Source organism: Pimephales promelas, chromosome 12, assembly GCF_988280905.1.
Source record: "Pimephales promelas chromosome 12, fPimPro1.hap1.1, whole genome shotgun sequence".
NCBI lineage: Eukaryota > Metazoa > Chordata > Actinopteri > Cypriniformes > Leuciscidae > Pimephales > Pimephales promelas.
In genome coordinates, this window is record NC_142780.1 from 21670162 (window position 1) to 21691108 (window position 20947).

Consider the following 20947-nt stretch of genomic DNA (forward strand, 5'->3'; position numbering starts at 1 on the left):
AATTCTTTTTTTTTTTTCTGCTGAACATACTGTAACCAAACAGTGTGAGTAAATAATGACTGAATTGTCTTTTTTGGGTGAACTATCCCTTTAAGACCCATAATTTTTTTTTTTTTTTTACAAAAACATTAAACAAACTATGCTTTTAAACTATGATTTGAATGCTGATATGATTGTTTACATCAGAAGCTTGGGTTATGTCTCCTGGGCTCTCTGATGAGTTGGATCGAGCTCTGCAGAACCAGCTAGAAGCAGAACCTGCAGCATGGCCAGCCCTTCACATTAACATAGACATGGTAAGTTATGAAGATTTCTGCCTCTTGGAAAACTGATTTTTTTTTTTTAACTTATGTCATATGAATAAGTATTTCATTCTCTTTTCAACTACAGGCAGAGGAAAAACCACTTTCAGAGAAAAGTCTTCCTTCCTCCCCTGCGGTTTTACAGGAACAGCTGAAGAGCAACATCTCTAAAGTAACTGCTCGTACTGAGAGACTTAGACTGAGATTTAATCTGTTCTGATAAATCTGTTTAGCGTATAAAGAAATCTTCAGAAAATTTGGACTAAACCAGTCCATTCATGGATTAGTTTTACGATCTCTTTATGAACTTTTTGAAGCGTAAAATTGGTAGTTGCGTGGCTATCAATGAAGGGACTGAAATATCGCTCAAATTTATTAAAAAAAATATTATTTTGTTTCGAAGATGATTAAAAGTCTTACGGGTTTGGAACGACACGAGGGTGAGTAAATTATGACAGAATTTCCATTTCTGGGTACAGTCTGCAACAAGTGCAAAATCAAACATCTGTCATGGTATGGGGGTGCATCAGTAAGCTTGACTTGCATAAGTGTGAAGGTACCATTGACGTGGAGGCATAAAATGGGATTGTACAAGACATCTTTCTTTGAAATCAAGACAATGCCAGGCCTCTTTCTGCATGTGATACAACAAAGTGGTTTCATAGACACTACACCATCGAGAGGATGTGCTTGACTGGCTGCCTGCAGTCCAGATCTGTCTCCTATTGAAAATGCAGGCCCCTTCATGAAAAGGAGAATCAAACAAAGCCACCCTACACTGTCAAGTAGCTATCTTATATCAGGCAAAATTAGGCAAAAATTACACTTGCAAAACTGCAACAATTAGTATTCTCAATTCCCAAATGATTAAAAAGTGTAATTAAAACGAAAGGTGATGTGACGCAGTGGTAAATATGCCTCTGTCCCAACTTTTTAGGAATGTGCCATCAAACTAAAGCAAAATTTATATTACAAAATACAAAATAATACAAGTCGGTCAGTGAAAAAACCTTTGGTAGAAATCCTTTGTCAGTTAAATAAAGGTTCAAAGAGACTTAACAACTCACAGATTACTGAATTGACTGAATAGTACAAAATGTCCCACATTTTCTGGAAAATTAGGTTGTTAAAAAAAAGAAAAATGTAGGGCGGGAACTTGGTTCTATCCATCGTTTGTTGATTGGATGGAGGCAGATCAGAATGCGAGCTTGTGGACGATTTTAAGAAAGGGGCGGAGTTTAAGCGAACTAAACTATTAGTCCATCATACGTCACTAAAGTTGTTTCCACATTAAAATCGAGTTATGACATTTTAAGAGTTTATGAAGCACAAATATTATGGTTGCACAAGGGCATGTGACAGTAGCAGTGAGATGATTCATAGCCTGTGCTCTACTCTCTCTACTGTAGCGAGCCACCCAAAGTGATAGTGGAACCTCAAAAGGGAACTCCTCAAGTGGAGACCAAACAGACAGGTGAGGTACAAACTCTGGAAGCTGGTAATGTCTCAGATTATTTTCAAGCACCAGAAATTCACTGACTTGGGTTTCTCATCTCAGGTATCCCAGCTCCTCACAGGATTCAGGATCAAGCAGTTTGAACATAGAGAAGCCAAGAGTGGACCGACGCAAACGCCTCGTCAGACAGTTCAGCTTGTGAGTCACTTGGCATTAGAGGCATTTTAGATTTAACAATGAGGACTCTCTTGAAATATTTTATTTGTCCTATAGTAACCATAGTAATGAAGATGACCTCCCTGAGGCACTTGCAGCCATCTCCTCCCAGTGCAGTATGGTAAAATCCTCATCAAACAGCTCCTTGGACAAACAGGTCCAGCCACCCATATACCCACCGGTAAGACTTTTTCTTTTCTCCTGATCAGATTAAACAGTTTTTCACCATTGCTGTGTTCAGGATTTTTTTGGGCGGGGCTAAAACTGTGTATATAGGTGTATATAGTGTAAAACTGTGAATAGGTGGATTCATTTTAGTTTTCATAAAATCATATTATGAAATGTTTTTTCTCCAAAACATGTTGCCCATAATTATTGGCACCCTTAGAATTGTTTACGAGTAAAATATCTCTGAAGTATATTTCCATTAATATGTCCCTTTTTTAGCACACCAGGGTGACTAGGAACATGAAATTGTCTTGCTTGTTTCACAGGAGTTTAAATATGAGGAAACACAACGGAAAAATTCCCTTAATCATCTCTTACAATGAGTAAAACCAAAGAATATAGTTCTGATGTGCATCAAAAGATTGTTGAGCATCACAAAATAGAAAGTAGCTGTAAGAAAATAGCTAAAGATTTGAAAATCCACATTTTGACATTCAGGGCAATAATTAAGAAGTTCCAATCAATTTAAAGATGTTACGAATCTGCAGAAAGAGGATGTGTGTCTACTGCCTTAATGCACAGTGAGGAGGAAAGTTTGAGTGGCCAAAGACTCTTCAAAGATCATAGATGGAGAATTGCAGAGATTACTTGAGTCTTGGGGTCAGAAAGCCTATAAAAAAAAATCAAACAACCAAACAAACCCTTGGGAGGGTTTCAAGAAAAGTCCTCCTCGCTCCTCCAAAAATAAACACCAGCATATTCAGTTGTCAGACATGTAACTTCAAAAGGGATCGGATTATGGTCAAATGAAACAAAAAAGGGGCTTTTTGGCAGCGTTATGGATTCTAGCAAATACCAACAGATAAACAATGAAAACCTGACTGCCTCTGCTAGAAATCTTATAATGGGCCGTGGTTGGATTTTCCATCAGGACAACGATCCAAAACATCAACACAAAAATGGGTAACAAAATGAAGCTTCTGCCATGACCGCCCCAGTCCCCTAAACTGAACCCTATAGAAAATGAGTATGAACTGAACAGAAGAAGCACCAACATGGATCTGGGAATCTGCAGGATCTGGAGAGATTCTGTATGGAGGAATGGTCTCTGATCTCTTGTCAGGTGTCCTCCAAACTCATCAGGCATTATAGGAGAAAACTCTGTTATCAATTGGCAAAAGGAGGTTGCAAAAAGTATTTAATAACAGGGAGACAATAATTATGGCCAGTGTGTTTTGGAGAAAAACATTTATTTCATTATGTGCTTTATTCTTTTACTTCAATGAAAGGTTAGAATTTTGCGAATATTTTGAATGAAAGATCAAAAGGATGAACAATGCAGGTTTATTTTTTTAAAGCCATTTTTGATTGCATTTACCAGGGGTGCTTTTCATTCTGACCACAACTGTAAAAGCAGTATGCTTCAATCTTTAGTCAGATGTACCCTGGTTACGAGTATGCATATTCACCCCAAGCCCCAGCAATTACCCAATATCCACCAAAATGTTTATCGTAATGTTTAGAGCAGGCACGACCGTTTTCAACCAAGTCACCATGAAATCAAATTGGAAAATTCTAATTATAAAGTAGTTTTTTTTGCTGTGCTTTATTATAAATGATTTATCTGTGAACATTAATATATTAATATATATATATATATATATATATTTATAATTAAAATGTCAAATAGCTTCAAAATAGCTTCCATTTATTTTAGCTGTACAGAAACAGTAACATAATGCTGCATGATATGTTATCATATTAGCTTATTATCGTAATATGCAGTAAAAGTTTTGTTTTGTTTTTATTTGTGCAAACGAGTTCTATCACAGTCTAAATCCCGATTTAACCCCTCGAGATACTGTATTTGACAATACAAAGATATTCTTTTTTTTCCCCTCTGCATTGCAAAAGGAGACTCCACATTTGGAGCGTGACTCCCCGCTGTTCTTTCCAAGTCCAGTACCTCACCTGCTACCATATGCGACACACACAGAAAGGTAACATAAACACACAACACTCAGACTCTTTCCAAAATCTTGAATAATTCCACTAAGATGTATATGTGTATATTTTCCTACTATATATCTGCTGTCTCTCAGTGATTATTCATTAGTTTTTGGTTGTTATCCATTTTTCTTTCCATCTGTTGATGTGGGTCTTAATGTTTTTTCACTGATTTTTCCCATCTTTCTTTCCGTTTATCTGTCTGTCTTTTGTATGCATGAAGCTCTGAAGATCTGCGGATGGAGAGAGAGAAACTACTGAGGGCTCTGTTAATGACAGAACTCTGAGACGACACACACAACACTTCTGCTTACAGACAACAAATACTACACAGAAAAAGGAGCCCTAAACCCAATGCACTAATTTATTTCACTGTTACACATTTTACACACAATACATTTTAGCATTTTTCTAATGCCACGCAGAAGTTTTTACTGAAACATTTGTTTGCTTGTTCTGTTCATAGCATGGCCTTGATGCTGTATAAACTGACAACGACTGGTTAACTTTTAATAATTCGTATCACTTGATTTTCTCAATGTTTTATAATCTGTCAAAGGTTTTCTAAAGGGCAGAGTTTATTTAAATGCCGCAGGCTTCGCTTAAAGCTGTGAGTGTATATAGGGCACTATATTTGGCTCTGTTCTGAATAGCATACTATACTATATTATTTCTATAGTATGCAGTATGCATACTGTGTACAGTATGCAATATACCTGGATGACCTTCCACACAGTGTACTGCAGAGCACAGTGCCTGGGTCACTATATCCGACAATGCAATGTATTTAAATGTGACTTGTGAACTTGAATATCAGCTGTAATTTTTTAACATATTTTTTAAATCATTATTTAATTAACCAGCCCAAAAGATGTTTTTATTTATCATTTTGAATACATTTTTACATAAAAATGTAATAAAAATAGAGAAAAAAATACAATTGGATTAAAATAACATTTTATTTCCGATATAATTAGCGACACTTAACCTGAAAGCATGAGGTCATGTAACTATACTACGGTTTATAACGTGCCCTTATATATTGTACTGCATCAGATACTATTTTTAGACGGTGTATATAGTGATTAGCATACTGCGTAACTATGCTAGTTAGTATTCTATTCTGAACATGTGCTTTAATGTCATGCAAAGTCAAAGGTTTCTAATATATATTTTGTGAAAAATTGTACTCCTATCCCTAATATACGTTTCATATGAAACCGATGTTTTTATACAATAACCTCCTTTCTCTCTTGTAATTTAAAAACATAGAAGATATTTCCGGAAGTACATTGACAAGAGCTCAAGCTTTTATGATCACATTGCCCACTAGAGGGCATTAAATACACAGTTCAGGTTTGCCTTTGAGAAGTATAGTTTAGGAGCAACAAAATGAAATGTAAACGTTTTATTTTCTTGTATACAACTTGATTCTCATAAAGGAGTTACAGCTCCAGTGTTAATATTTTGATATGACCACACTGTATAAAAGAAGAAAAAAATAAATCTATTTCATGTAGCTCAATCACTTTTTTAGGTGTGGATATGTAAATACAAACATAAGTCAGTCACTCAATCCCTCAAATTTTTTTGTTAAATTTACTTTTATTTTAAGTTATTATCAAAATAAAATAATACTTTCTCCAAACAGCCAAATTCTTGATTTCTCATTTCCACTTACGTTAGGAATTAAAAATATGATGGTAACAGATCGATAACATGAGTGATTTGTGCTTCTGCTTAACTACTGCTTGTTGGCATATGTGGGTACTATTACAAATAAATCACACTGACTATTTCACTGTCATACGCTTTACTCCTACTGCTCATAAAAGCCTAAACATGCAAATTACTCTTAGTATTTTAAAAAAAAAAAGCACAGATACAATAAATGAGGCACATTGGCATAAACAAAAACAAGGGTACAGATGGGATACAGCTGCAGGTCAAAAATAAACCTGTTCACATTCCAGCAAATGCACACAAACACTATCCTTAATACACAGACAATGGGTGAAAATACACCTGTGTGCATTACAGCAGGCCCAAAAACACTCTCTGAGTGCAGTAAATAAACACACATGCATCGACTTGGTTATGGTGCACACACCCACCCACACACACACACACACACACACAACAATTGGGTAACATGTACAACACATCCACACATCAACAAGCACATTTGTCTATTTTGTACATTGATTGGTACGGACAATACATTTTTCTGATGCATGACACGGGTATAAAGCACAAAAGTAAGTTGTTCCTGATTCTGAGCTATTTTGGCGAAATGACTTGCAGAACTACATGTTTCAGACATCCACAAACTGCGTTGTGCGTGGTGTAAGGATTTGGCGAATCTTGTAAACATGTTATAACAGTTAGCTCTAACTTCATGCAAATGAAAACCTTCAAAAAAAAAAAAAGTCTTGAGAAGGTCTCTACACATTCACACATACTCACGGTAGAGTCACATCAACAGGGAGGCACTAACACACTTTTGTTATGGTCCTTTGGCTTAAATGTATGGTTTCAGTGAAAGTCTGCCTCTGATTCGGCAGCTATGTTAAGACCCTGGTTAGAGAAGCTATTTCCTGAGTGAACATCACTGCATGTGCATGTACACAAACATACAAACTCGCACTCACACACAGACACACATCTTCAGCAAAAACCTTATGAGCAGAATATTAGCTCTAATGCATAAAAAACAATGTACAATATACATTAATGTCAAAATACATAACTATTTTAAAAATTCTCATATAAATAGTATAAATGGCATAAACTGCTTTGTTTTGAGGGGTTTGTTGAATCCACCAAAGGGGCTTGGCCTCGTCAATAGATTGGCTTAAAGCAACTGCAAGTCAAGATAGGCTCCGCCTCCTACAGACTGGTCCCCAATAGGATGCTTTGCTGACAGCATAGAAGGGAGGGTTACCAAAGCGTCGGTGTTGCCGGGCTGAAGGAGACAGAAAGAAATTACATTTACTCAAGAGACACATGCTTATGCCTCATTATCTGTAATAAGCCCCACCTCCAATAAGTGACAGCCCTCCTACTGATTAACTAGCAAACCGCCTGAGGCGAATGTAAAGCCTTGCATGGGAAAGACGCACATTGTGGGTGTGCATGACAGGAGTCACAGCTGTTTTTACAATTGGTTCATTATCCCATTAGGCAAACTAACAGAAGGATTCACTCATGTGGTGACGAATAAATGGTGTCTGCTTCCAGATAAATATACTGTTTGATTCACAGTGCTATTATTAATGCATTAAAATAATAATTCCTAAAGATGTTGTGATATAGATGTTGTGATATAAGATGTCATATATACACACACACACATAACATCTTTAGCAATATTTAGCAAATATTTTAATACAGCAATATATATATATATATATATTTCTCGAATCTTGAATGGCAGACTAATAACACTGGCACCCCAAAGCAATAGAACCGAGAGACAGGAGTCAAGTAGAAGTCAAGATTGAGCAGGCCAACGCACCGCACCTTAGTGTGCGTGCATCTGTGTGTGTGTGTGTGTTTGTGTCTGAGGGAATTTAGACCAGAGGAACCTGTTTAGCTCATCGAGGGGGTGTGAGAATGCAACTATGCGATCCGGTTACTCAAACCCACTAAAGCATCTAAATCTTCAATGCTGAGCACTGCAGGGCAAATGACACACCTTAATGTTCCCTACAATCCAACCCTGCCCTTCCTTATAAACACACACACACACACACACACACACACAAGTTTCTGATGTGGAACAAACTAGGACTTTTATTTGGATCAGTGCCTCTCATTAACATTACGAAAGCCCATTTGAAGCTGCTTGCTAATACATTTCAATTCTTTAGACGTCATCAGTGAACTGTAAATAATTTAGATTTTTGCTTTTTTGGCAGGAATTTAACTAAAATAATCAGAGAAATGGCATGAAAGAAATCCCTGTCTCTTCCTGAACTCACATTGGTATTATCTCACATTGGTATTATAGTAGAGTTGTGGGAATATTTTAAACTCACCTGATACCCATGTACCATGCTGAGGATCTCTTTAACCCCAGGATTATAAACATGGGAAGGGGCGTGGCCTTGCATTCGTATCAGTGCTGTGTGCGGGGCCGAGATTAGGGAGCCTGCTGAAGGATTGTGGCCAGTAGGGAAGTAGCTGATGTTAGGGGGGGAGCCAGGTGGGCTGTTGAAAACAGACAAAGATAGCCAAATAAGCATAACATTTAAAAAAAAAATATATATATATATATATATATGTATACAGTATATATATATATATATATATATATATATATATATGTATATAGTATATAGTATATATATATATATATATATATATATATATTGTAGCCTTCCTTAAGCTAGATAGTCAGATTTCTTTCCTTAAATCTCCTATACACAAACAGTTCCTGAACCAGTTCTTCCACTGAAATAAATGCACATTATAGCTATGTTAATAAACCTGGGCGTGACACACTCACTTTGTAGCATGTTAGCCTTGTAAACACACCCAGTCCTGGTTGTGCACTTCTTAAAGACAGAGTCATCATTATGTAGCTGTTATAGATACATTTGAGCAGCTCATCAGAAAAAAGCCTGGGGTACATGCTCAAAAAACACATTACTTTATCTTTATCCTCAAACACAAACATACACAATGGTTTTATGTAAATATTCACACTTGTAAAACCACTAAAGTAACCATTAAAGGGTTAGATCACCCCAAAATGAAAATTCTGTAAGTAATTACTCATGTTGTTCCAAACCTGTAAGACTTACGTTCATCTTCTGAACACAAATTAAGATATTTTTGATTAAATCTGAGAGCTGGATCACTCCTCCATAGGCTTCTTAAGGGATCGAAACTGGCCGGCCCAGAAAAGTTAAAGACATCATTAAAATAGTCCAAGTGACTACAGTGGCTCAATCTTAAGTTTATCAACTGACGAGGATACTATTTGTGTGCAAAAAACAAACAAAAATAGTTCATGAATAGGAAATAAATTGTTGAAAAAAAGTCGTTATTTTTTTGTGCGCAATTGACTATTTTTAAGTCTTTCGTAACTTTGGGCCGGCCAGTTTCGATCCCTTAAGAAGCCTATGGAGGAGTGATCCAGCTCTCAGATTTAATCAAAAATATCTTAATTTGTGTTCCGAAGATGAACAAAGATCTTAATTGGAACAACACGAGGGTCAGTAATTACTAACAGAATTTTCATTTTGGGGTGAACTATCCCTTTAAACATGAGACAGCTACTGGTGAGTATTCTAACACAAGTCGACAGTGTCTAAAAGGTAAGGAAGTCCCGTTTCTGTAAGAAGATTCCTCCTAAAAAAACTGGTTCAGACAGGTTTGCAAGGCAATCCACGTGAATTCTAAAATATATATAAGCAAATATTTAAACCTTGGATATATCTATGCATCTATGATGCCTTAATTCCTCAGAAATTTTGGATTAATAGGTACACTTTGACAAGAGTATTAGACACATCATTAACTTCAAGATAACTGGTATTCAATTCCCCATTAATCATCTTATGTGAATGAAACTGCAGTAAACTAATTGCTCGTTCACTGCATATGTATATGTGCATGGCTTTTCTTAGAATGAAAAACAACATTAACAGATATAACTCTTACCTGGGATAATAGGTGGTGTAGTTCATGTACAGCTGGCTACTGGCAGGGTAGAAGGCCGTTGTTGGTGCCAGTGGCCGGGGACTAAGCAGGAACTGGGACGGGTAGATCGCAGCTGGCTCCACAGGTAGCACTGCTCCGGCAGGAAGGACAGCTGTCCCGTGAGGAAACGTGTACGATGGAGGAGACAAGCCTGAAATGGGGGAGGGTGGGATATTGAGCAATTATTGAGAGATAAAAACAACGTTGAAGCTTGCAGTTGTGGCCATCAGACCGGATTTAAGTGTGTAAATCCGGTCAACGAAATTGAAGACAAAAAAGTTGGTTTTAATAATGGTCATATGGTCTTAATAAGATATATGCTTGATGACAATATGACTAGAAAAGGTAACACTGCAAGTTATAGAGTGGTGCAGGGATGACGTCAAAATCCCGGAAGACTAATCTGCCACTGGTTCCCTTGAGATTTTCCTATGGGGATTTATAATGAGGCCTTTTGTTCTACGGCGTAAATAACACTCACTCATAATCGAAAATGTAAATTTTGATTTTCATTTTAAAAACAAATGTTTCTAATAAGTAACTAGATAAGAATGTTTAGGCTGTGAGTGTGTGCAGTTTATGCTGTAGGTGCAAAATGCTGCCGCTCGTTTTACATTACATTACCCCTCTCCTTGCCTCTCTCCACTGGCTCCCAGTTGATTCTAGGATTGATTTTAAGATTCTGTTGTTTGTTTTTAAAGCCCTTAATGGACTAGCTCCATCTTATATCACTGATCTGTTGAAGCTACATGCTCCTTCAAGGTCATTACGGTCTGCGAATCAGTCTCTTCTTGTTGTCCCTAAAACACGGCTCAAGAGCAGAGGGGATCGAGCCTTTTTTTGTACAGCACTTTGGTCAAAATCGTTGTTTTTAAAGTGCTCTAGAAATAAAGTTTGATTGATTGATTGATTGATGGTACAAAACATTCAAGTGTTGTCATGTTATGTTTATCACAGACCTTATTTTACTCTTAAATATGTAAAAAAAAAAAAAAAAAAAACATAAAAGCCCATAGGAAAATATCGAGGGCAACAGTGGCAAATTAGTCTTCTGGGTTTTGACGTCATCCCTGCATCACTCTGTTAACAATGCGCTAGAAATTATTTTAGAAATAATTGAAATTGAAAATAGTTTATGTAACCCAGCAAGAATTGACCTGTTGGAGCTGGACACAAATAACGGAACTAATTTGCTTTTGCTCACTCAAATGCAACCTTTATGTCAGTGGTTCTCAACCAGGGGGCCTCAGCAAACCTGAGATGGCCCACAGATGACTTAAAAGTAGGTTAATAATAAATTATTATTAATATATTGAAAATAATCTAACTCATTAAAAACACAAAAATCTAGGTGTAAACTGAAATCATAAATCTATTTCTTCTCAAATAGTTTGTTTTTTTACTGAAGAAAACAGATCTTTATTTTAATATTTTAATATTTAATATTTATTTGTTTATCTATCCATTTATTTATTTCATTTTGTTTGGTACTAAAATGCCAAACAGATTTTTTTTGTATATTTTGTCATTTTAATAACAAAATGTTATTAAAATGTTACATAATTAATATTAAGTTATGTTTATTTTGTTTTATGTATGCCATTTTAGTGAGAATAAAGAGGACCAAAATGAATTTATTTAAATTACTAAATAATAATAATATAATACTATAATATAATATATATATAATATATAATAATAATAATACTACTAATAATATAATATGAAATGAAATAATAAAAAAGTAAAGAAGACAATGACTATGACTAAAGAAGAGCAAACTGCCTAGTGATTATTTAAAGTATTTTTGCCAACCTAATAAAGGGTGTGGTCCTGACTAAGCCAGTTACAATGAGGGCTTAACGCCTTTAAACTGCTTTCCAGTCCTGTTCATTGTTCATCATCAGAGGTTAATGTAGTCATTCATCAAACAAACAGTGGAGTGCAAATCAACGATGTAGCCACCAGCACTAGCCACCTCAAAAGCCCACCCTAAATTCAACCTGCATGTTACACTGTGAACCAGCCTCTCTAAATCCAATCCAATTTAAGCATGTCTCTTAGTTACTGCGGCAGGTACAGTTACAAATCCCTATCATCTGAAGGTTAAGTGTCTTTTTTTGTAATATTAAATGTGGCAAAATATTTAGCTCAAGGAATCTGAAAAATACCAGTTTAATGCAAGAAAAGTATTTCTATGAATTAAAATATCTCACACAAAGCATGCAGCAAACCTTAACCCAAAACTGTCAACATTTGCCATTATCATTCAGTTAAAAGTCAGGTATGTTCCCTCCACCCTTCAACACACAGCAGCACACAGCCACAGGCATTCAGGCACTTTTAACCAGACTCAACCTGTGGCATGCAGAGGATTTTACGTGCCGCTGTTGGTTGTTCGGGTAGGAAAGTTACCGAGCTGACAATCTATCCAGAACAAGAACCGAAGAAAGAAAGAAATCTAAACTAAATCAAAAAGAAAGTGCCTTTCCATGACACACCATCCGTTTGAAAGTGCAATTGGTGGCATTATGATGTGTCTTGAGATTTTGTGCACATTTAGATTTAGAAAGATTGCACTTAATCACCCCATAATCAAAGCCCTCCATTCCCACGCTGTGGACAAGCATCTGACAATTCATCAGATTTAAATTGAATAAAAAAAAAAAAACATTCACCCAACCAGATTCCAACTGCTCCTGATGCCCATTCCTGTCAGGAAACATGGACAGGACACCCACCAAAATGAATGCATGAATAAGCGAATGAATGAGAGAAAGGGGAAAAACAGGACGGCGTGAAGCGCCACCTACCCGCACACACAGCTGAGAGAAGCAGACCCAGAGCCCAGCGGCACTTACGTCGTAACTTACATGGTGGCGGCGAGAGGCCGCTCCTGTTGAGCGTCCCCCCCATCAGCACGATGTTCATCTCCTGAGCGGAGCACGCAAACACCTCCACGTAACGCTCCTTCATGCTGCGCTTGTGGCAGCACTGGGCCGCCAGGAACGCCCGGTCAGCTGAACGCATCTGGATAAAAGCATCACCCGAAGGACGACCCTGGCCAAACACATAATCCATAATAAACTCTATTTTAAAAAGAATGAAACAAGTCCACAGAACTTGTTGCTGTTTAAAATAATTAAATATATTACCACATTTTCATTTGTTTATTATTGCTTTTTATTATAAGGTTAATCTAATATAATTGGATTGGATTAAAAAAACAGGGTAAAAAAAATTGTTTTCAATCTTATCATGTGGCAACGAAATATTTATATTCAAAAATATATATTTTTTGTTTGTTTGAAATGAATACCTTTATTAATACAAGGATGCATTAAATTGATCAAAAGTGAAGTTAACTATGTTGTTACATTTTTAAAACATTATCAAATAAATGCTGTTCTTTTGAAGAATCCTGAAAAATGTAATGATGGTTTCCACAAAAATATTAGCAGCTCAACTGTTTTTACCATTAATAATAATAATTAATGTTTCTTGAGCAGCAAATCAGCATATCTGAATGATTTCAAGGATCATGTGACACTAAAGACTAAATGAATGACTGCTGAAAATTCAGCTTTGCCATCAGAGGAATAAATTACATTCTAAAATCTATTAAAATATAAAACGGTTATTTTCACATTGTAACAATATTTCACACGATTACTGTTTTTACTGCATCTACTGTCTTTATACTGTATTAGAGGAATCAGAATCATTAAAATCTTTATGTCTAGCTAAAAATATTTATGTCTAGCTAGAAATATTGAATCTTAAATCCTGTGCTTAGGTTTAGTTCTCTGCAGCGTGCTTTAAAATATTGTGTGAACCAAGGCATGAAAGCAACACATTACAAAGGAATGAAGAAACACAAGTCCCGACAGAAGCTGCTGCACTGATTGATAAACCCCCCATTTTTATGGATTGGTTGAGCCAAAGGGAGGAACCTCTCTGACAGAACACATTCTGAACTTCACAGTTGTGTTCATTATATTGGATTATTTCCGTATGAATTCAAAGTAGGTAACAACGGTTAGTTAGTTCATGAGGACATAAATGGGTCTGAGCACCTTACCTGCTGGTTAAGCACCATATGCACTCCATGTGGTTTGATGTCAGCAGTGTATTCCCCCAGGAAAACCAAAATGTCCTGGATGCTGGCATCGTACGGCAGACCCCTCAATCTCACGCAGTCCCGAACACCTGTCACTGCTGCCGTTTGGGGCACGAATGTGGGCTGTGGCAACACAGACAGGATGGGGGAAGGGGCTACCGGAATCAACGGCGCTGATGAGTATCTGTTCAGTACCTGACACACAAATGCTGGAGTTACAGTACATGACTGGTAGTGGTAATGCATATTATCAAGAAGACTTTGCCTGTTTATAGCTCCGGGTGTGGAGATGATGGATGAACTGAGTTTTAACTGGAGGTACTGATACTGTTTGCCATTATCCTTATATTGTAATATAGTATCCTTATTTTGCGATAATAGCATGCACAAGTTGTGATTGTTGCCCAACACATTCGTTGTATCTACTTAACTGAATACATGAGGTTAATTAACCACATAACAAGCATTACATTACAAACAATTATTTTCTGTGAATAATGCACACACAAGATTGGTGTGTCTATATCCTCATATGTCATAATACTGTAGGCTATATGATAACAACTTGACCACCGTATGTTTGGTCAGTTGGTTTTACATTTACTGGAACTGATCAAGCCTGCAAAACCATGCACTTTCTGTTTGAGCAACCCAAACCATCACTTTGGTTTCTTAGACTTCTTGATTTACATAACGTTTAATGTTTTACCTGTTCGGATTTTAATTCAATCCTCTGACCAGTCGAAACCATTTGTACTTTGTTAGATATAATCTTATATAATCAGTTTAAACCCATATATTTGATCAATATTCAAGACTTTTTCAATTTCCATAGGTGAAAATCACATGGTACCATGGTAAAGGTTAAATAGCCAAAACCAAAGTAGAGAATAAATCTGCAACCATTTTGATAGAGAAACAACTTAAAAAATGCATAAAAATCATCTTTATAAAACAAAATTGATTTATTATCCATGTTACGTTCATTGCTGTAGTCTAATGATTATGTACTTACTATGTCAAAAAGTAGCTATTGAATGATTACAAAAACTGGTTTTAGACAAAAACAAAGAACCAACATTATTGGTTTTAAAACTAAAATCTTTACAGTTGTAGAAGGTACATGGGCAGGACCAGTTTGCATTTGTTGTGCAATGGATTAAGCACATTTGGTGATTCAATTGTGAATATTCTGCTTATTAAATAACCTAATAACAGCCAACTACTAATATAAGTCATGATGGGATTCTCTTTTCCTGCGTTCAAACCGACACACCCTTGGGTATCAAAAACAGCCTCCTTGTGATGGACACAGCTAAGATGGTCAAACACATACAGTGTCTGCTCAAACACAGGTTAAGTTGAGCTAAACCACATGCTATTGGTTGGGTCTTGGTTTGATGATGACAACTAAAAATTAACAAGAAGGAATTCCAAGTAATTCTACAAAATTAGTAACAATGAAATGTTTACATTGAAGAACGGGAGGCCTAGGAGAGAGTTTTTATGGCAGCTTTGAAAAGCTAATCTTTTACAGATTACCGAGCTGAGTGTTTGTTCAGCCGTTCAGATATAGTTCAAACTTACACACACACACTCAAAGACCTCACGTTTTACTAACCCCCCTGAGTTTGTCCAACAATACAAACCAACTAAAAAAATACTCCACACAACTGATGACTTTAAAATAAACAGGAAGTGCCACCCTCACCTGTTGCACCTCAGCCGCAGTGCTCTTGAACAGCTCTATGTATCTCTTGCCCAGGATATCCTTGTGTTTTTTCAGCGCGTTCTGAGCATGCTCCTCGCAGGAGAACAGGACGAACGCATCCCCAGTGGGCCTGCCATCGGGAAAACGTACAAACAGAATGCCTTCGGTGCCGTCGGTCACGGGACACGCCGGGGAGAAGAACTGCAGCACCTGCTCTGCGGTGGCAGTGAACGGAAGTCCACGCATGCGTATGATCACCTGATTCTCCCTCGACAGGAAATAGGCCACTTCATTAGAGGTACCTGTCAATCACACATTCACACATATTCGTCAACGTGGTGAAGCTGAAATTACACAAAGCAAACTAAAACCAATGCTAATAACACGAAGAGCTCTCAAACTCAAATTAAATCAGGTGATATTTTATGTTACAACTGTACTCATACACTAACTAGAACTAGAATGTGCAAGATTTTCCACATAAAGGGATGGGAAAAGAAAATCCAGTTCCAGTTCCAATTCCTGTCAAGTTCCTTAACTTTTTAAGGAAGAAATATTTGGAAAAAGAAATGCAATTTCACTGACAATTGTTGAGAAAATCAATCAATAATAAAACATGCAAATCAGCTCTCACCAAAGTTGTGTATACACAGACTTTTAATGAGCGCCGTATGTTTATGATTCCCCTAAATTGTCATTTATCTTGCTGTCACACTGTTTCCACTAAAAAGAACCAACTCATAGAAGTCATTTGTTTGGGAATCTGACTACACTGGTCACACTGCTCTGTTTTTTATTTTTTTAATGGAACCGGTTCTGAATAACAATACATTACTCATGAAATTGAATCAATTATGGAACCAGTTCTGAATTTGAATAAAAACTGGTTCCAACCCTATCCACAGACAAGCCCCCCCAAAACAGAGAGTAAGTCTTTTTACCTCCTGCTATCTTTAGAAAGTCTTCACCTGTTGCCTTGTAAACCTGCAATGCAAAATAATGTGATTAGAATTTACAAACTACTACAATTAAAAAAAGGTGGATGTAACAGGAATGTTGTTCATCATTGCTTCATAAACTTCATTTACCGAAACAGAGTTAAAATATATTTCAGTGTTAATAGCTTTAGGAATGTGTGAGTACCTCAATGTATCTGGTGCCCATGTGATGCTTATGTCTCTGCAGGGCCAAATCCCTGTGCTCCTCACTCTCAAACCGCACTAGTGCTTCTCCATTCCTCCTGCCCTGAGCATTCAGACACAATGCAGCACCTCCTCTACACACACACACACACAGTCAATCATCAGACAGTGCACATAATGAATAATGATGATTGATTAAACCAGAGTTGTTTGCATACTTGGCGATGTTGAGACCCCTGAAGAACCGGGCGATGTCCTGGTCTGAGGACTGCCATGGAAGACCCCGAGCTCTGATCACTGTGTTATCATCTACCCTCTCCATCTTACTGCTATACACAAACGTACATACAGATTAAACATAATTATAACATCTTTTACCATATGATGTCCTCTATGAACCATATCCATTACTATAAATGCCGCAGCAGCAATTTTGCATTAAAATTCCATGTAAACTTTGCATCTCTTTGAAAACTTTGAAAATGTTTTGAAACATGAATTTCCAATCTCCATTCTATAGTCATTGAATTAAATTTATAGAAACTGCTATCACAAACAGTAATCTTAATATTTTAGAGTTCTAACAAGAAAAATGTATATTCATTTTTAGAAAATCCCAATATAAAAAAATTCAATATATATTTTATTTGAAATATGAAAAGCAAATTACTAGGATATTAGCTGTTTATCTGTACATATAAAGCACATTTTAATGTCTTATTCTGCATGACTAAATTTTACATCCCTTAATCCTACCCAATACCTAAACTTAACAACTATCTTACTAACTATTAATAAGCAGTAATTAAGAGTTTATTGAGGCAAAATTCATAGAAAATAGTTATTAGTGAGAATTGGAGCCTAATCTAGAGTGTAAATAACACCGTTCTTACCAGGTGCCTGTCTCAAACTTGTCATTCACTTTTTCAGGTAAGGAGAATTTGTGGCCTATGAAGAAGAATAAAGCAGGTTCATTACAGAAACACTTATGCACATTAACTCTATGTGTGCAGACAATAATATGTAAGTTGTAAGGACTTACAGAAAGAATCCGAGATTAGTGCTAAAACAATATCTGACATCTGTTGAACTTTGTAAGCAGTGAAAGCATGAAGAGAAGAATCTACAACCACATTCAAGTCTGATTGCAACCGCAGTCAAGGAATACATCATCTGTGTTTAGTGTTACACCTTAATTACCAGTTAATGACACTAAAAATGCAAGGAACAACAAGAGCAGGGGTTATAATTGCAAAAGGAACACACCGTTGAAACACTGCAGTCTTTTATAAAGAAACACAGAGGGAGAGAATGACTCTCGATGAACCTTTCTCATAGGGCAGAAGACTGTACTATTGCATTGTGTGTTTGAGACTGTGTATGTGTGTGTGTGTGTAGGCATTAAGACATTACAGTGTAGGTGTGGCAGGTTAAGCTTGTTGGCTAAACACTCTTGGCTTTCTCTTGCTGGCTCAATTGAACCCACACTATAGTGAGTCTATTTGCATTTCAAAACCTTGGGATCCTGCAGCCAACACCCTGTTGCCAACCTTTCTCTCACATAAACATTCAAATACAACTTCCTCAACCATAGCTGTCAGAGAATTGTGAACTACTGCATGTAATCATCTACTCTCATCCCTTTAAGACTTACAAAATACATGAAGAGATAGAATTTGACATTTTTTTTAAGGATACAGTCAGCCATGACCTGAAGATCCAAGTCTTTCAGTTCCCCTTCTGATGGGAATTTTTTCTTGAACTCTTTCCGCAGGTCAAAGAACGAGAAGAAACACTCAGGCAACAAAATATTCTGAAAAGCACAAAAGAAGCGGTCAAGAAAACATATTTGCCCTATAAATTATTGGCTAAACGTTTTACAAATATCACACACACACACTTGCAGTATTTCGAGATTGATACCTTGCTTGAAGCCTCAGGATGCAGGACTTGACGCACATGCAGCTGTCCATCTGTACAGAGGCAGAAGGAATTCCCTGCACCTGCGTCCACTTCTGCACATAACTTCTGATTTAACTGCACACACAGACACCTTTTGAGTAAACGCCACTTGTATCTGCCATTGAATATATACCCACGAGGCTGCTTGAGCCAATATCAATTCACAAGCTGTTAAAAATATGTTTAATAGTGTGTATAGATATGCAAACAGTCATAGTTTAAATGATCTACAAGCTACTTCTAATGAAGTTTAAATGATCTACAAGCAGACCCTCCGTCAAGGGGAGTTCAAATAGAAAGTTCAACTGTCCTTTGATATAATACACTCTCAAATGTAAATATTCCTGTGTATTTGAACAGACCATTTTAAAGCTAAATGCCAACCTGTCAAGAAGACAGACTATATGAGAATGTGTGAATGATCACCTGTTCGATGGCCTCCTCAAGCGGATCAGCAGTTGTCAAGGCATCCTCGGTGAGTCCACTCACCTCTTGACACTCCTCACTAAGCTCAATGTGATCTGGTTTGACTAGCAGTTCATTTACCTGACCAGCCTTAAAGCAGAAAGGAGAGATATGCTCACTTCCACCATATACATTTCCATAAGTACATAGATAGATAGATAGATAGATAGATAGATAGATAGATAGATAGATAGATAGATAGATAGATAGATAGAATATTTTGTCTCCATAATTTAAATAAATCTGACATCAAATTAAAATATTTTTTTAACTCTCTTTTTTTAACCTCTCTCTCTCTTTTAATCTTTCACCGCCACCACAATTAGGCTATGAAGGCCCGCATACACGCGTATATAGACAGATAGATAGTGTTATGGGAAGGGGGAAATAATAAATAAATAAATACATTTATTTGACCTTAAATTTCATAATTTATAAAATATGACATATGGGCTAAATGTAAAATATTTATATTCTCTCTCACGCTATACACGCGCACGCGCGCGCGCACACGCACACACACACACACACACACACACACACACCATCAAGGTAAAAATGAAATTAGCCTACCTTCTTAGTCGCCAAATCCACAACTTGCCAAACCACCTGTACAATTTCCTTCTCATCTGTTCCCAATTGGTCCCCACTTGCGCCAGATGTGGTGGTGAATAAAAGCACCAGATAATCGGGATTAACCGTCATTTTTAAAAAGAAGAAAAAACTATTGTCACCACCACGATAGCAAAAGCAAAACCCTAGAGATCAACTCCAGGTGACAGAGAAGCGAAGAGTGACCCCACACCTACGGACAGATCAGTGCCGGGCTCTGACTCGCCTTGATGTATACCTCGGCCTTTTATTACGTGAGGATTGATGTAGGCTAAACCAGTCCGAAACCCCTGGCTCTGCTCCGCAATGGCTGCTTAGATCGCGCTGGTTTTGTGTGCGCCCTACCTGGCCACCGCCCACGTGACACAGGTAATAGATACCTGCCCAAGAGAAAGCCCTCCTACTGCTGCTGAGAAACAAGGACGTGGCAGGGCACTCAGAAAAAGCGATCGTGCTACATGTGAGGGAATTCAGGATCTGTTTATTACACGTTAACTAATAAAATAACCCAGCATTAACACCTGCTCAACTGCCATAAGGATCGTAAGTGTAAAAATGCAGCAAGGCACAATAAATTTTACAATTGTTCTACTAACCAAATATTTGCCTGACAAAACAAATCCATATACTTAAAATATGTCTGAAAAGGAACACCTCTGGCTAATTCTGTGTATTCGGCAGTCATGTAAAAGCACAGTCTGGCTACATCCTTTATTATAACCATATGCATTGCACTCCTTGTAATGAGAGAATGAAAGATGGAAACAATGGATACACAACACCCTCCATGCAACAAAACTTTACCAACACATGGTTTTGCCCTCACTTTTTTAAGTGGCCACATTTGTTCAACAGTGAAAGTCATATTTGTTGTAGTCAAAATGCAACAGAAGCAAAACTCTAGGCCTACTGGTGAAATGTCACTTCCTTCTTTTGCGATAATCATATATTTGCTCACTTCGGTTGATAGTTTAACAAACCAGTCATAAACAAAGAGTGCACAACTCTTGCCCAACCTCTTGCACCTCCAGCTGTAGGCCTACTGTGTGTGACAAGTGTTTGGTGAGAAAATCACTG

At 37.1% G+C, this 20947-nt stretch overlaps 2 protein-coding genes across 4 annotated transcripts in view; one reads left to right on the forward strand and one right to left on the reverse strand.

The window, feature by feature from the left end:
• Window positions 1-5655, forward strand: part of epb41l4b (erythrocyte membrane protein band 4.1 like 4B) — a 22787-nt gene extending 17132 nt beyond the window's left edge. The window contains exons 17-23 of one of the 2 annotated variants that reach the window (XM_039680024.2): window positions 187-296; window positions 391-474; window positions 1712-1776; window positions 1861-1956; window positions 2032-2155; window positions 4054-4142; window positions 4373-5655. In XM_039680024.2, the coding sequence (XP_039535958.2) occupies window positions 187-296; window positions 391-474; window positions 1712-1776; window positions 1861-1956; window positions 2032-2155; window positions 4054-4142; window positions 4373-4436 (632 nt within the window). In that variant the 3' untranslated portion in view covers window positions 4437-5655. The remainder of the gene's footprint in view (window positions 1-186; window positions 297-390; window positions 475-1711; window positions 1777-1860; window positions 1957-2031; window positions 2156-4053; window positions 4143-4372) is intronic. The other variant, XM_039680025.2, reaches the window with a different exon arrangement.
• On the reverse strand, window positions 5543-20199 carry esrp1 (epithelial splicing regulatory protein 1). Of its 2 annotated transcripts, none has more exons than XM_039680028.2 (15): window positions 19832-20199; window positions 19220-19348; window positions 18755-18868; window positions 18530-18644; window positions 17874-17972; window positions 17725-17779; window positions 17050-17160; window positions 16833-16965; window positions 16631-16673; window positions 15690-15991; window positions 13940-14173; window positions 12732-12918; window positions 9820-10009; window positions 8190-8361; window positions 5543-7114 (listed from the first exon to the last, which is right to left on the reverse strand). In XM_039680028.2, the coding sequence occupies exons 1-15, from the start codon at window positions 19961-19963 to the stop codon at window positions 7004-7006; spliced, it is 2127 nt and encodes a 708-aa protein (XP_039535962.1). In that variant the 5' UTR covers window positions 19964-20199; the 3' UTR covers window positions 5543-7003. The 2 variants fall into 2 exon arrangements, with proteins under 2 accessions (XP_039535962.1, XP_039535960.1); XM_039680026.2 differs by having other exon boundaries at window positions 12720-12918.
• Window positions 20200-20947: the final 748 nt, after the last annotated feature.

Excerpts from the sequence above, each read along its gene's own strand:
- esrp1 (XM_039680026.2), bottom strand. The coding sequence starts at position 19,963 with ATGACGGTTAATCCCGATTATCTGGTGCTTTTATTCACCACCACATCT. Across the intron at positions 14,174-15,689 it reads CTGCGGCTGAGGTGCAACAG|GTACTGAACAGATACTCATC; the intron begins GTGAGGGTGGCA and ends TTTGTGTGTCAG. Across the intron at positions 7,115-8,189 it reads GCATGGTACATGGGTATCAG|CCCGGCAACACCGACGCTTT; the intron begins GTGAGTTTAAAA and ends TGTCTCCTTCAG.